Source organism: Pelophylax lessonae (assembly GCF_965119305.1).
Source record: "Pelophylax lessonae genome assembly, chromosome: 11".
NCBI lineage: Eukaryota > Metazoa > Chordata > Amphibia > Anura > Ranidae > Pelophylax > Pelophylax lessonae.
Window position 1 is genome coordinate 45205947 of NC_138778.1, and position 15643 is coordinate 45221589.

The 15643-nt window shown below is 39.7% G+C and overlaps 1 protein-coding gene across 2 annotated transcripts in view; it reads right to left on the minus strand.

Moving 5' to 3' along the window:
- Positions 1-15643, minus strand: part of ITCH (itchy E3 ubiquitin protein ligase) — a 139474-nt gene that overhangs the window by 28197 nt on the left and 95634 nt on the right. For both annotated transcript variants that reach the window (XM_082272949.1, XM_082272950.1), the window contains exons 8-15: positions 15081-15258; positions 9359-9454; positions 7671-7845; positions 6105-6168; positions 5924-6008; positions 2821-2949; positions 2335-2407; positions 1108-1179 (exon numbers count right to left, since the gene is read on the minus strand). In XM_082272949.1, coding sequence (XP_082129075.1) covers positions 1108-1179; positions 2335-2407; positions 2821-2949; positions 5924-6008; positions 6105-6168; positions 7671-7845; positions 9359-9454; positions 15081-15258 — 872 coding nt within the window. The remainder of the gene's footprint in view (positions 1-1107; positions 1180-2334; positions 2408-2820; positions 2950-5923; positions 6009-6104; positions 6169-7670; positions 7846-9358; positions 9455-15080; positions 15259-15643) is intronic.

Genomic DNA, 15643 nt, shown 5'->3' on the forward strand with positions numbered 1-15643 from the left:
CGCCCAGTTCAGCTTTCTTGCTTGAAGATCTCACAGGAACACTGGAGAAAAAAAGCTGTCCAAAATTTCTTTTAGAAAAAAATTCTTGCCAGGACCTAAGATCCCAGCAAGGTATCTAGGTCCTTACTCCTAACTAGACAGAAAATAACTGATTTGCTGAGGCAGAGAGAGAGAGAGGATATACCCTCTGGGACTGCCCCTAGGGTGTGGCCAGAGCTTTTTAATTTCCTGTCTAGTCCTGCTCCTGCGGAGGTAACATAACCCGAAGGTGGTGTATCACCGAGGACTACGTCTGTCGATGAGCGCTAGAGAAACATTTTCTACCAAGTGAAGTTAAAAACCCACTCTAGCTCCCCCACCTTAGTGTTCACAGGAAATTTCCCCTACTTGGACACAACTGCACAGGAAGCATACTATGTCTCTACTGCATTAAAATGCCTATGAGTAACCAAGCTTACAACCGCCTCCAGCAGCCACTCTTAGTATGGTTCACCCTTCAATATCAATAGGGCAGACTGAAGAGCAGCTGGCTGGATCTAAAGCCTCGTACACACGCACCGATTGTTGGCCGTAAATTTTCGTCCGACAACCGACTGCGACTTTTCGGCCGAACAAAATCTGGTGTGCATGCTATAAATTTTTTGTTGGCCGTCAGCAGAACGGCGATTGTTCCTCAGTCAGTACAGATTTCGGCAGACAAAAATGTGATTATCAAGACTGGGCATGCTCAGAGAAGAAAAAACACACGAAAAGTAGACCAGAACATGACATCGCTTCTGCAGTTGGTTGTTGTTGGCCGACAAAATTCGTGTGCAGTCTAGAGCACATTTCAACCAACACTGGACAAAAGACGGCCGATCGGTCGGCCAACAATCGGTGCGTGTGTACGAGGCTTTAGTCGCAGTTAAGATCATGGTTGACAGTAACTACCAGGCTGTCTGCAGGCCTGTACTAAAAGACAATTGCACTAAAGGTGAAGTTGTCCTTTAAGGTTGCTTCAAAGCATTGGTGATATTTCACAAACAAAAGTGCTAATAATTTTAATCTAATAAAAAAAAAGAAAAAAAAAAAAAAAAAAAAAGAAAAAAGAAACAAGTGGTCACCTACCTGCTGAAAAGAATCCTCAAACAAAGTTTTCCTATTGACTGTGATCTTGACATGCTGCGGCATGTACAATTGCTGAAAAAAAAAAAAAAAATACATACATTAACATTAGGAAATTTCTGTAACATCACATTCAGCATATGAAGATGTGTTAATATGGTGACTTGTACAGAATATAATTGTATTTAAGCTTGAAATATTACACTTGGTATGACGACTAAAAGGTGACACTAAGTGGTCCAAGAAATGGTATTGGTTACAATCAAACTGCTGACTAAAAACAAAACAAACAAAAAAAAAAAAACGCACATATATAAGCCGTCATGCACACTGGGTGTTTAGAGACTTGGGAGACTCAGACATTTAGGTGCAGGCAGAGGACACAGATACAACTTCCAGGCCTGCCGCCGGGAGCCATTTTAAACTCTATGGGCTCTATAAGCCAGTGGTCCTCAACTCCGGTCCTCAGGGCCTACTAACAGGCCAGATTTTAAGTATTACCTTGGGGAGATGCAGACTAGAATACTGCAATCACTGAGCAGCAAATGATATCACCTGGGATGTATTTCAGTTATCTTGCAAATCTGGCCTGTTAGTGGGCCCTGTAGGCCAAGGTTGAGGACCAAGGCTATAAGCAGTCTGCGTCCTGAGCATCCCTCCCTGGGCGCATACTGCCCTAAACATTGGTACCACTCTGTGCACCCTCCAGTCGCAGCAGCTTTCAACCTCTTATAGTTCAACAGGCTGCTAAACATGTAAATACTATAGTCTCACACACTGAGGTTTATTACTAAGTCTAGAGGAGGCCTAAAGCACAGCGATGAGATTTGCAAATGTGCACTGTGCAGTTAAAATGTCAAAGTCACGAGAGCAGCATCTTCACCAATCAAAGTTCTCTCCACGGTGTTAAGCAGAGAGAACTTTGCAAAACACTACAGGCTCTACACCAGGGCCAGCATTTTAAATCTCCTGGGCAAACAATGAGTTTGACTTTAAAGTGATTTTGCATCTTTTTTTTAATGCCAAAAAATTAATTGCTTTGCATTGAAAAAAAAAACATAGAATCCCGAATGCCCCAATGTTAAAGTGGAAAAAGCGAATAAAGAAAGCACTTCCACTGTACGAAAGGACTTAAAATGCCAGAGGTTAGCCACACAATTTTGAAAAAGTATGTGTTTGAACGCATTCACTAAAGCCATGGATTCATTTTTAGTGGGTAGACGTACTTACCTGACACCAAAATCGAAAGTATTGCACCTTTGCCTTAAAATCCCGTACATATGCAATCTGCGGCCCGTTATCCCTGCATAGACAAAAAGGTGAGGATGGATAAAGGTAACACTAATAAATCAACTGAATTAACATTTAGAATAACTGTAGGGGATAACCGAGGAGGTAGATTGGAACTTTAAATGTGTGTGTGAATAATTAAACATATTTCTGTGCCTAAGAATATAGGGTGATCTAGCATTCAAAAAAACATGAATTCAATATTAAAAAGTGTATCACCCATCCTGTACTTGGGAAACAATGCTTATGCATGTACAGTACTGTATATATGCAGGAACAGCACTGCTTCCCCCCCAAGTCTGAGAAAAAAAAAACTAATGCAACTACCAGCACTGGCATGCTGAATGATTTTATATTTATATTTTTCTTTTTGGGTTTAGAGGCACTTTATTTAGCCCTGGTAAGTATTCCCCATCTTATACTCACAGTGCAGACTTTCCAGTCCTGGGATCAATGTAGGTGGTGGTTCTTCTATTGTGATCTACAAAATAGGGGACACCATCCACTGTAAATCTCATCTCCCAGCCCTCTGGTAATGGCTTTTCATTCAGCTGCCTGAAAGACAGAAATGAGCATGCTCATATTTTAGAGCAGTAAAAAGGTTTATTAAAACAATATTTTTACCCCTTCCCTTTGCCCTTGTTTGCTATTGCTGTTTTGGGTTTACATTTTTACCACTTCCGTTTGCCCTTGTTTGCTAGTGCTGTTTTGGGTTTATATTGGAAGAGATGTGATATCACAGAGCTTTGTGTTTGTATGGAGTTTCAGGAAGAGCTTTGTGGGTCGCAATGTAGCATCTGACTAAAGATCTCCTAAAGTAATGTGCATATGTTGTCTTTGACCTTCACATTTCTGCTACCTTACAAAAAAAAGTTGCAGTACAATTTATTCAAAATACTTTTTTGAGGTATTATATTTTGAGCTAAAAATATGGGGGTGTGTAAATACCTTACATCCTGCGTTAAAAATTTTTTTACAGTAATTTGCATTTTTTTTTCTAAATTTTTACTATTTATTCCTAATAACCTAGAAAATAAGAAAATATATGTATCCAAATTTGCTACCAAATTAGGGGCCCTATCTGTCCAAAAAACACTATGTATACAACATGCTGGGGTAAACTACAGAACCTATACAATATAATGGGGTTGATTTATTAAAGGCAAATATACTGTGAACTACAAGTCCACTTGTTCCAGAGCTTAGTAAAAAAGGTAAAGGTACACTTTGCAAAGAATACTCAATCACATGCAAAGAAGAAAAAAAAAGCAACAGCATTTTTGCTTGCAAGTGATTGGATAATATAAATCAGTAGAGCTTCTCCTCCGATCTAGAGCAACTGCCCTTGCAATGCACAGTATATAAGCCTTCAGCAAATCAACTTCCCCACATGAAACCAACATTGCTAAAACATAAAAAAATGCTCTGCATCCTACATGCCAATACTGCCTACGTGTATCTGGAGACAAAACTTTTTAATTGTTTTTTTTAATAGGGAAAGGTTTAAACCCCCTGTACATGTCACATTTCCTTCATCTTCCTGTCCCAAAGACACAACAAAGGAACAAAGGCACCCATTCCGTCCACCAAAATCAGAGGGCATTCCATTTTTCTTTTAGCGACTCTTCCTTTACCTATAGCCTCAGCGACAGTGGTCACTAAGACAGATAGGGATGATGAATTACTCCGCTGAAGCGGAGACACAGACAGTAATAAAAACTTAAACCTTCTTTATACCGACATTAACAAAAAAAAAAACAAAAAACTTTTGGTTTAATCACCCCTCCCTACCGGCGTGTGTGTGTGTACACACATTTTTTAGAGCCAGATATTCTCTTTCATGTAAAAATATTCCGAAGCAGCTGGGCAGCCTCTGGAATACTTTTACAGGTGGCGGAAGGGGGTCCCACGCACCTCCCTCCGCCGTCACTATTACCGGGCTCTCCAGAGTGATCGGGAAGCCCAGGAGGGATGTGACCAGCGCCATCTATGTCCGACCTCACAGTGAGAGGAACTGAAGCAGTTCCTCCCAGTGTGTGACATCAGAACCGGCGAGCGACAACTATGTTGGCACTTTCGGTTTCGGCTCTTTGTTTACTGGCCGCATAGCAACAGATGTGTGTCTGATTGGCTGCATTGGAGCCCAAAGGAGAGATGGGACATCTAATAGGCCCCCCATTCCTCAATAAAGAGTACCTGTCATTGCCAATGCCATCAAAAGGGATGCTTACACTCCTTTTGACTGCAATAAAAGTGATCAAAATTCATTTTTTTTATAACACTGTAAATAAAAAAAAATAATAAAACATTTTTCAAAGCACCCCCATCACCCTGTGCTCACACGCAGTAGTGAACACACATTCCGGTCCCACACGCATATGTAAACAGTGATTGCAACACACATGTTGCATTGGAGCCCAAAGGAGAGATGGGAGATCCAATAGGCCCCCCATTCCTCCATACAGAGTACCTGTCATTGCCAATGCAGTCAAAAGGGATGCTTACACTCCTTTTGACTGCAATAAAAGTGATCAAAATTAATTTTTTTAAAACTAAAAAAAAAAAAAAAAAAAAAAATAAAAAAATAAAACATTTTTCAAAGCGCCCCCATCACCCTGTGCTCACACGCAGTAGTGAACGCACATTCCGGTCCCACACGCATATGTAAACAGTGATCGCAACACACATGTGAGGTATTACCGCGATCGTCAGAGCAATAATTCTAGCACCAGGCCTTCTCTGTAAATCTAAACTGGAAACCTGCAAACACTTTTAAAATGTCACCTATGGATAATTTAAAGTACCGCAGTTTGTCGCCATTCTATGAGTGCGCACAGTTTTAAATCGTGACATGTTAGGTATTTACTCTGCATAACATCATCTTTCCCATTATACAAAAAAATTGGGCTAACTTTACGGTTTTATTTAAAAAAAAAAAAAAAAAAAAAAAAACAGTTTGAAAGACGCAAATATCGTGTAACATAAAATATTGCAACGACAACCATTTTATTCTCTAGGGACTCTACTTAAAAAAAAAAAAAAAAAAAAAAAAAAAATAATAATATATATTATATATATATATATATATATATATATATATATATATATATATATATATATATATATATATATATAAGGTTCGGAAGTTCTAAGTATTTTTTCAGTAAAAAAAAAAAGTAGATTTTTACATGTATATGAGAAGTGTCAGAATTGGCCTGGTATTGAGGTAGTTAAGATACACTTAAAAGCAACAGGCTCAATTCACAAAGCTTTACAAGCAGCTTCTTCATAATTGATAAAGCGACTTGGATAAGCTGCAAAATAAATTCAAAACTACAGAACAAGTGCAGCTGAATGTGACTAACTACAAACAGCTTTGAAATGTAAGCATCAGCATGTCAGCAAAGCAACGAAAATTATAAAAAGGAAAGGTCAGCGATGGCTGCCTAAACAGTGCTCTCCTGATAGGTGTATTTTAAATTCCCTCAAAGCAATTCCAACATTTTCTCCTTGGGTCTCATGGCCTTACCCCTGATTCCTTGGGTCCTCCCACTGAGTGTTCCGCGTTTGGTGATTGACAAAATATACCCGGCCATTGGCATCAGTTCTTTTTTCTAGAACAATCAAAAACAAAATTACAAAGTGATCAACTGCAGCCAAAAGTGTTTCAATAAATTCCTTTATATATATAGAACTAAAAGGATATTTACCCCATCCAACAGGTAATGGCCCCAGTGGGTCATACTCCTTGTTCTGTGCTTGGTAATCCTGATTCTAAAACAAACAAAAAAAAGAGGTCTCTTGTAGGTAGTGAAGAGAAGATTACAATATGATATCAAAGCAACAAAGGGGACATTGTTTAACCACTTCCCGCCCGTAGGATGTCATATGACGTCCTTAGGTTGAAGTGGTAAAATATGGATGATGCCTGCAGCTACAGGCATCATTAAGATAGCTTTGTTTTCACCTGGCGATTCCCTCTAATGTAAAAATCATCCTAGCAGCTATTTAGCCGCTGGATTGCTTTTACATGAAACAGGATGGGATGCCTGGGAAGATCTGATTCTGCAGGAGTGCCTGAGGACCAGATGGCCCCCGGCCATCTGTATGACCCTGGGAGGCCAGAAGTGATGTCATGATATCACTTCCGGCTCTGGCAGATGTAAACACTGCCATTTTTATCCCCCTGAAAAGCAGAGATTGATGTGTTGGTTTTTTTTTTTCTAATCTCAAGCTTTCCAGGGTAGAGGAGATATCTGGGGTCTTATTGACCCCAGATCTCTCCATAAATATGACCTGACATGCCTTAATCCTATTACAAGGGATGCTGACCAAAAAAAAAAAAAATGTAAAAAAATGTAAAAAGGAACAGTGTAAAAAAAAAGTATAATAAAAATATGTTTTTAAAGCGCACCATCCCTGCATGGAGAAGCAACACATATGTAGGTTGCACTCGCATATGTAAACACTATTTGAACCACACTATGAGGTATCACCGCGAACGTTAGAGCGAGAGAAATAATTTGAGTACTAGACCTCCTCTGTAACACTAAACTGGTAACCTGTAAAAAGCAAATAATAGCCTATAGAGATTTGGCGCCATGTCACGAGTGTGTGCAATTTTAAAGCGTGACATGTTAAGTATCTAATCACTCGGCAAAACATCATCTTTTATATTTTACATAAAAACTGGGTTATATATTGAGTTTTCTTGCATTAAAATGGATTATTTTTTAGAAACATATTGCGCTTGAAAAATTGCTGCGCAAATACCATGTGACAAATTGCAACGACCATCATTCTCTAGGGTCTCTGCTATATATATATATATATATATATATATATATATATATATATATATATATATATATATATATATATATATATTTAGCAAATATATCACACACATATTTATTTATATTATATATATATATATATATATATATATATATATATATATATATATATAAAAACACACACACAGTTGTGCTCATAAATTTACATACCCTGGAAGAATATAGGATTTCTTGGCCTTTTTTCCGAGAATATGAACAACCCAAAAACTTTTCTTTCACTCGTGGTTACGGTTTGACTGAAGCCATTTATTATCAATTAACTGTTTTTACTCTTTTTAAATCATAATGTTTTAAAGCAAGTCTCACACAATGTGCAAGTATGTGATGCATAATTGCACAACATGCATTTTTCTTACAGGGGAAAGTTTTTATTATTTCTGCAGCAGTTTACTACCGGTTTAATGTAGCTATGATACTCACCCCATAAATATAACGCTGATTGAACTGCTGCATTGCTCCCTGCAGTTGGTTTCGTTGAAGCTGCCACTGTTCGTAGTTGCGAACGGATTCGACAGTAGGTCTCTGCCATGTGGTAGTTCGTGTGATGTGGTCGACATAGTAGATACGCCCCATCTGGTCTACACGACGCTCCCACCTAGATATAAGCGTTTGTTGCATAAGTAAGCAAAGGGCTTTAGACAGAAAATAATATTTTTCAAATTAGCTATATAACTAGTAATTCTTTGGTTTAGTTAGTCCACTGGGCTAATACCTGCAGCAGCCTTCTTGTTATGTGTAAACCTTAAGCCAGGTCAAGCTTAGACACTTCTTGATAGGAGAGGCCCAACCTCTGCACTGTTTCTTGCACACTTCTATTGGTTATTAAGGCTGCCCACCACAGAGACTGGCCAATTGAAAGATGTGTGGGCAGGGTTTAGGGGCAAGCTCCTACAATATCAGGAAGGTCTGGGAGGCCGCTTCATGTATGTGCACCTTTAGGTGCCTGCACAGAGTCCCTTTAGAGAACACCATTGCATTTTAGGCTCTGAGGCATCTTGCAAAGAAGCCCAATAGATGTGCTTGCATCTGAATGTGCTTTCCATTGTGGCCTTCAGCAGTTTAAAAACTTCTAGTAACCCACGGTTCCCTTAAAAAAAAAAAAATCTAGAATTTTAAACACATCCCTTAAGCCACTGCTATAGCGGAATGAAATTGTACCATCACTGTGATATTGATTGTATGCCAATTTAAAAAAATAAATAAATCGAATTAACACTTCTGAGATTCATAAGCAGACAGACCATAGGGTTGTATGGGTAAAAAATGTAACCACTTCTGGACCTGGAAGGTTTTACCCCATTAATTACCAGCCCATTTTTTGCGATACAACACTGCGTTACTTTAACTGAAAATTGCGCGGTCGTGCAACGCTGTACCTCAAAGTATTTGGTCACCTCTGCGATTTTTATTTTTTTGCGCTATAAACAAAAAAAGAGCGATAATTTTGAAAAAAAAAACAATATACATTTTACTTTTTGCTATATAACATTCCCAATAAAAAAAATTCAAATTTTTTTCATGATTTTAGGCCAATATGTAATCTGCTACATATTGATTGGTTTGCGCAAAAGTTATTGCGTCTGCAAACTAGGGGAAAGAGTTATGCAATTTTTATTTATTGTTTTTACTAGTAATGGCGGCAATCAGTGATTTTTAGCAGGACTGCGACATTGTGGTGGACAGATCGGACACCTGACATTTTTAAATGTCTCCCTAAGGGGTGCTTTCTAACTGTGTGGGGGATGGGCTTGCTGCATTAACACAGAGACCGGTGTTCCTAAATAAGAGGAACACAGGATCCCTGTGTTCATTACTGACAGAATAGCGGTCTGCCGTGTTTACAACGGCAGACCGTCGTTCTGTCTCCATGGGGAGAGATTGCGGGAGCCCAGCGGACATCATGGCCGCTGGACCGGCTGATTGGCTCCTCCTGTGGCCAAACAGCGTGCCCGTGCCCACACTAGCGATCCCACGAAACATACAAGTACGTTGTTTAGCGGGACAGAGCCGACCTGCTGCTGTAAAACTACGGCGGCTTGTCGGCAAGTGGTTAAAGGGCATTTATCTGTCCATTAAGAAATAATACTTTGTATATAGGAGACACTTACCCAGGTGGAAGAGGCTCCGGTCGCTCCCATGTGGTTCTTTTTGCAACATGGTCCACAAAATAAACACGTCCGTGTTGATCTACACGCTGCTCCCAACTGTGGAAAACACCAATAAAACTGTCAACAAGAAACACTAAGTATGCAGCCCACTGTGCCGCATTCTAAGAAAGAATAAAAATAAATCTACCTTTATATTCAGGGTGTGTATGAAACAGCTCAAATTTACAAGTCCCAAATCAAAAGTTTTAACCGCTTTCAGTTTTAGTCAATTTGACTTTTTTTTTTGGAGAGGTCCTTCAACCAAAACTGAAAATATTTGATTTCAAGTCTCTTAACAAATCAAAATGGAGAGATCCTTGCAATAGAAGTAATTTTATACTCACTCTCCGAAGGTCTGGCTCTCTTACCTCCCCTTCGTTTTAGTGTTACTGCCTCAGACATTTGACACTTTCACAAGTGTAGAATGCCTATGTGTCACTCAACAGGCTGTGGTTCCTTCCAAGCACACAACACTCCCATAAGTGTTGGGTGCCAAAGTGACTGGCAGAGGTTGTAATGCTGGAACCAGTGTTTATTTAGTCGACTAAAACCGACTAAAACGTTTTCGTCGACTAACACAATTCAGGTGACTAAAATACGACTAAAACTAAAATGGCATTTTAGTCTTAAGACTAAAATACGACTAAAACTAAAATGGCATTTTAGTCAAAAGACTATAACTAAAACTAAATCGAAATTTGCTGCCAAAAATTAACACTGGTGCATGCTCAAAGCATAAATAATAACATATTAGATTTTTCACTCCAGGACCAGCAGTAGTATATAATGAGTTTGGAAATTGTAGAGAAATGCTTAAATAATGCATTACAAATTACAATTGAACTACACCCATTTGATTATAGATGACTAAAATGAGTTTTAGTCGACTAAAATGTAGGGCGTTTTAGTCGACTAAAATATACTGGAGTTTTAGTCGACTAAATACGACTAAAACTAAAACACTTGCAGAAGACTAAAATGGGACTAAAACTAAAATGCCATTTTAGTCCTAAGACTAAGACTAAAACTAAATTGAAATTTGCTGCCAAAATTAACACTGGCTGGAACGGAGGGAAACTAGGAGTCACAAAAGGAGAGACTAAAATTACTACCTCATTTATTGATGGCATTTTAATTTGTTTAGAGGCTAATCTGCTGCTGCCACCAAAGGCTTACATCAGCAGGAGCATTTTTAATTTTTTTAATTTTTAACACATAGTACAAACATGACATTTGTAAGGTAACAACACAAAAAAAAAACTGAAAGAAAACCATAAGAGAGTCATACAACAGCACAAGTGGCCAGCATGGCCCTGATTAAAGCCATACACGGGCCGAATGTTGGGAGACAACGGCCAGTTAAAAAAAACAAAATGGCCGACATTCAGTCTGTCGGCCTGGCAGGCTTCTGTCAGACGTACATGCTGGAAAGCCAACAGCCAACTGACTGCTCTCTCAGCCAATGACAGAAAGCGCTAATCGGAGTGATCTGACGGGGGCCATCCCCCGTCAGAACACACAGCTCAGCAGGGGAGATCTATGTACTAACTTTGCATGGTTAGTACAGTGGCTCTGACCGGAGCAGTCAGTTTTTTTGTGCAACCCGCGGGGGGTTGTTGTGTGTTCCCAGCTTAATGGTAAAGGACTTACCCAGGATAAAAGCCTACTACACTTCATTATAAAGAATCATCATCTTTCCATAATAGGGTTATATGCAACTGACTATGGCATCCAGATATACAATCAACTCTTCACAGATAAATCCCACATGTAATACTATCAGATACCTATCCCCATCAAATTGTAGCAATACATGCAGCAATATGGTGCTAATAAACTATTGAGCAATGGTTTCAAAGGGAGACCATTCTAACTCAGATGCAGTAGATGTATTACCCACCCATCCTCCCCACACGTTGTCAAATTTTGCCGTTACCCCTTTACTGGCATATGTAGCCTTTTAAAGAGGAAGGATTTTATTTATTAGAGCTTTGCAAGGCGTGATGGTTGGAACCTTTGATTTTTTCCAAGAATAAGGCTTTTCCTGGCATAATTGAACAGTAAGGTTAGGAGAGTTCAAATTACCTTTGAAGGGCCCCTGGGTCAACCAATCCCAGCAAGCAAATCTCCACAGTAGGGATTACGTTTAATGTGACAAAATGTACACATTGTACTACATTGAGCTAAAATGGTTGTATATCTGTACATGTCCAAAATACATGAATTAGATCTGCATGGGAGGAATTACATCGCCAAACAACTAGGTAACTGGGAGGGAAATATTTTAGCCAATCTAGCAGGAGTTAAATAAATATCATCCCAGTCATCCCCATCCTTGCTAGGAAAATTAGCCAACTAAGCATTACGACAAGGTAAAAGAACCCTGGCAGTATCAATAAATAGTTGCTTATATATGAATAATTGTTCCTTTTTCATGGGGTCATCCCTTGGTAAGGCCTCCAAGTCACCCACATACACCAATAACCCTGAGGAGCCAAACTGAGTCTGAATTGCAGGTAGTGAAAGAGGTGAGAGTTCGGTAATCCAAATTGAGATTTTAGGGCGTCAAATGCAAGCGGTGTCTCATTCCGCACCACAGATCCTACCGTTTTTACCCCATATTTGGTCTACATAAAGGGCTCTGGATAGGAATAGAATTGGTGTAACTGAGGATTTTTCCATAAGGGCATATAAGGAGATACTACACTAGCACCAAGTTCCGCCTGCCTACTCACCCCCCAAGCTCGAATTGTATTGGATACAGTGAGAGGATATGGACATAAAGGACATAAACCAATTTCCCTGCCAGAAAGTAGTAGGGAAAAATTGGGAACCGCCACCCCCTGCTCCTTCCATGGATGTTGAAGGACCTGTAATTTGATTCGTAGGGTACCCTTTTGCCACAAAAAATTAGATACCAGGCGATCAATGGTCTTAAAAATAGTTTTGGGCACCCAAACTGGGGAGTGTCTAAAAGTATATGAGGGAGGGGGAGAATTTTTCAAATTTTATTAAATTAACCTTCCCTATCAGCAGAAGATTTTGCCAAGCCTGAAGTCTCTGTTGAAGGGTTTTGATAACAGGGATTACATTTAGGATCCTTTCACACGGGCGCTCCGTATGTCCGTATTTCATCCCATTTTTTTGAGGATGAAAAACAGACATAATGCATGTCAATGGGATTGCGGATGTCAGCGGATGACCATCTGCTGACATCCGATTTGCGTCCTTTCCGATCAGTTCAGTTTTTTGGAACGGAAGAGAACCCTATTTTTCTTCCGTTTAAAAAAACGTAACAGACGCAAAAACGGATGTCAGCGGTGTCATCCGCAATCCCATTGACACGCAAACGGATGGGATGATAAACGGACATACGGACCGGATGACACAAGTATCTTCCGTGTCCGTAAAAAAAAAAAAGTGCTGGAGCGGATCAAAAAAACGGTCCACCCCGTGTGAAAGGACCCTTAAAGTTATGTAGTCTGTAACAGCATTCGGTATCACAAGTCCTAGGTATTTGACCTTGTCAACCCACTGAACGGAGCAGGGGTCCAGAGACCGGACAGAGGGAGCCTTTAAGGGGAGTATCTGGGACTTACTTCAAATAACTTTAAGACCAGATTAATAAGAGAATGAATTCAAGATGGACAATGCTGCAGAAAGTGAGGCATCCAAATGTAGGAGAAATAGGACCATATCATCTGCATATAATGCCGTTTTTTCAGCGAGACTATCGACTTGGATACCTTTGACCTCCGGGGAGGCACTGAGAGCCACAGCTAGTGGCTCAATTATCAAAGCAAATAACCCCCGGTGACAGGGAACATCCCTGAAGAGTTTAGCTTTTGGAAAGGACTCTGAAATCATTCCATGGAGTTTTATAGCAGTCTTTGGATGTTTGTAAAGGGGGTGGATCCATTTTTAAAAGTGTGGACCTATCCTAATTGTGGACAAGACCACCCCCATATACTATACTGCCAATCTACAGAGTCTAATGCCTTTTCAAGATCTAGAAAGACAAGGACTCTAGATATGTCTTGACCTAATTGAATGTAGGTAAAAACCCTTCAGAGGTGAATATCTGTGGCCTTACCGGGCAAGAAGCCAGTTTGGTCTCAAGAAATGAGATGGTGAATGACTGACATAAGCCGGGTTGCTAGAATTCTTAGAAGAACCTTAAGGTCCATGTTCAGTATTGAAAAGAGCCTAAAGGACACACACTGAATCGGATCGGATATCGGCGCCGATATGGCCATTTTAGATGGATCGGGGGATCGGTAACATTGACCGATCCACTGGCCGATCCGGTTTTTGCTGAGTAACGGCTCAGCCATCCCTTACTAGGTGCAGTAGTAGTAGTATGGGATGGGAGCCGCTACTTCCTGTATAGGTCCGGCTCACAGGCGGAGTGATATCAGATGCACTCCGTCTGTGAATGGAGGAGCCACACACATGAAGCAGCGGCTTTGCTCTGTACTGCAGCCGCTTGCTTTGTGTGTAGCTCCGGATCGGTTCCGGTATCGGCGATTTCACTACGCCAGATATCGGTATCGGGTACAAAAAAGTCGGATCGGTGCATCATTATTAAAGAGGTATGGGCAAGCTTCTGATAATGTAAGAATAGTTACTGTCTGGCAAATTGAAGGTTAATCAATGTATCAGGGGAAGTTGAGGTTGGGCAGCAACATTTAAAAACAATTCTGGCTACTATAGAAGCCAGGGGTGTGTATATCCTTAGCTGATTTTCTTTTGGTAACATGTGCTTAGGCTCAATTTACACCTATGCATGTTGCTTTTGAGCGTTTCTGTAGTGCTTTTTGCTATGCATTCCACTTTTTTTACCGCAAGTGCGATTTGTGTTTTTCATTTTTTATGCTTTTATTTGTTTTTTTGGAAAATTTGTCATTGGGCAGATTTAAAAACGCAAATCATGGCAAAATTGCGGTTAAAAAAAACCTCACTACATGCTTTTCTGCAGCTTCTTCATTGAAGTCTATTGAACCAAAAAAAGCAGTTTTGTATTCAAAAAAGTCCCTGACCCTTTCCAAAAACGCAGAGGCACAAAAATGCATTGATGTGAATGTGTTCCATAGGAACCCATGTTAAGAAAAATGTCCAGCATTTCTGCAAAAAGCATGAAAAAAACGCTTTGACGTAAATGGAGTCTCTGTCAGCTTCAATGAGGCACAGCTTAGTGCACAATTTTGGCAATGCCAAACCTCCTGAACATCTGCGTATACAGGAGTGACATCACCATGGCCTGAGCTAGAGTAAATGTAGGTATAAGTTGACTTAGGTTCTATATGGGGCACAGACCAACATTTCAGAGACACAGATCACCCTGATAAAGGAGACCACCATGTCTCGTCAGAAAATTTGCTAAATTTACATGATGTGCTGGCTTTCTCTTGCAATGAATATTGATGCTCCCACCATTAGACAAGCACATACAATGTCATTGGTGGTTATGAGACTGTTGAGGACCGTTACCTTTGAGCTAAAGAACCCTGACAGAAGTTCTCGCTTTCACTTTATGGAAAACAAAAAAAAAAAAAAGAAAGATTATTATTGAAGTCGGCCATTAACATTTCTTCTGAAACAGATAAGTAGAGAGAAGTAAACAAATGTCTAGAAGTTTATACAGCCTAAAATAATGCATCAATTTGTCCCTCCATCCTCATACCCAGGAGGTAGCACCCCTTGGTTGACAGCTGGAATTCTCTGGTTATCAATGTTGACTGGAGCTATTTGTCTGGACACTGGTACTGCAGCGGATGGTGGGTCTGTTTCAGGGGCCACACTGCTGCCTGCTACATTCACTGCAGCATCTGAGTTGTTCAGGAGGACACCATTCGGAGACGCTAGAAGAACAAAAACATTTTCAAGGTATGTTTGGGCATCTGAGGCATTTAAATGTTTTAATCCTTGATAACACCAATAATGAAGTCACCCACATTCGATATCACTTTTAGGACCTGCGACAGCAAAAAAATAAAATACAGCTTGAAACTAAACCCATATTTATGCCAGCCTCCATCCATATTAGTGGGAATTATTCAAACTTTCTCAATAAAATTCTTGTGATAGAATAATTTAGAATGTATTATTTTTTTTTTTTTTTTTTAAGATAAAAAAGGCTTTTTCATTAACATAGTAACCAAAAAACTGTCAAGCAGGACATAAAGACCAAGAGTAAAAGAGCATAGAAAGACCAAGAGTAAAAGACCATAGAAAGACCAAGGTACA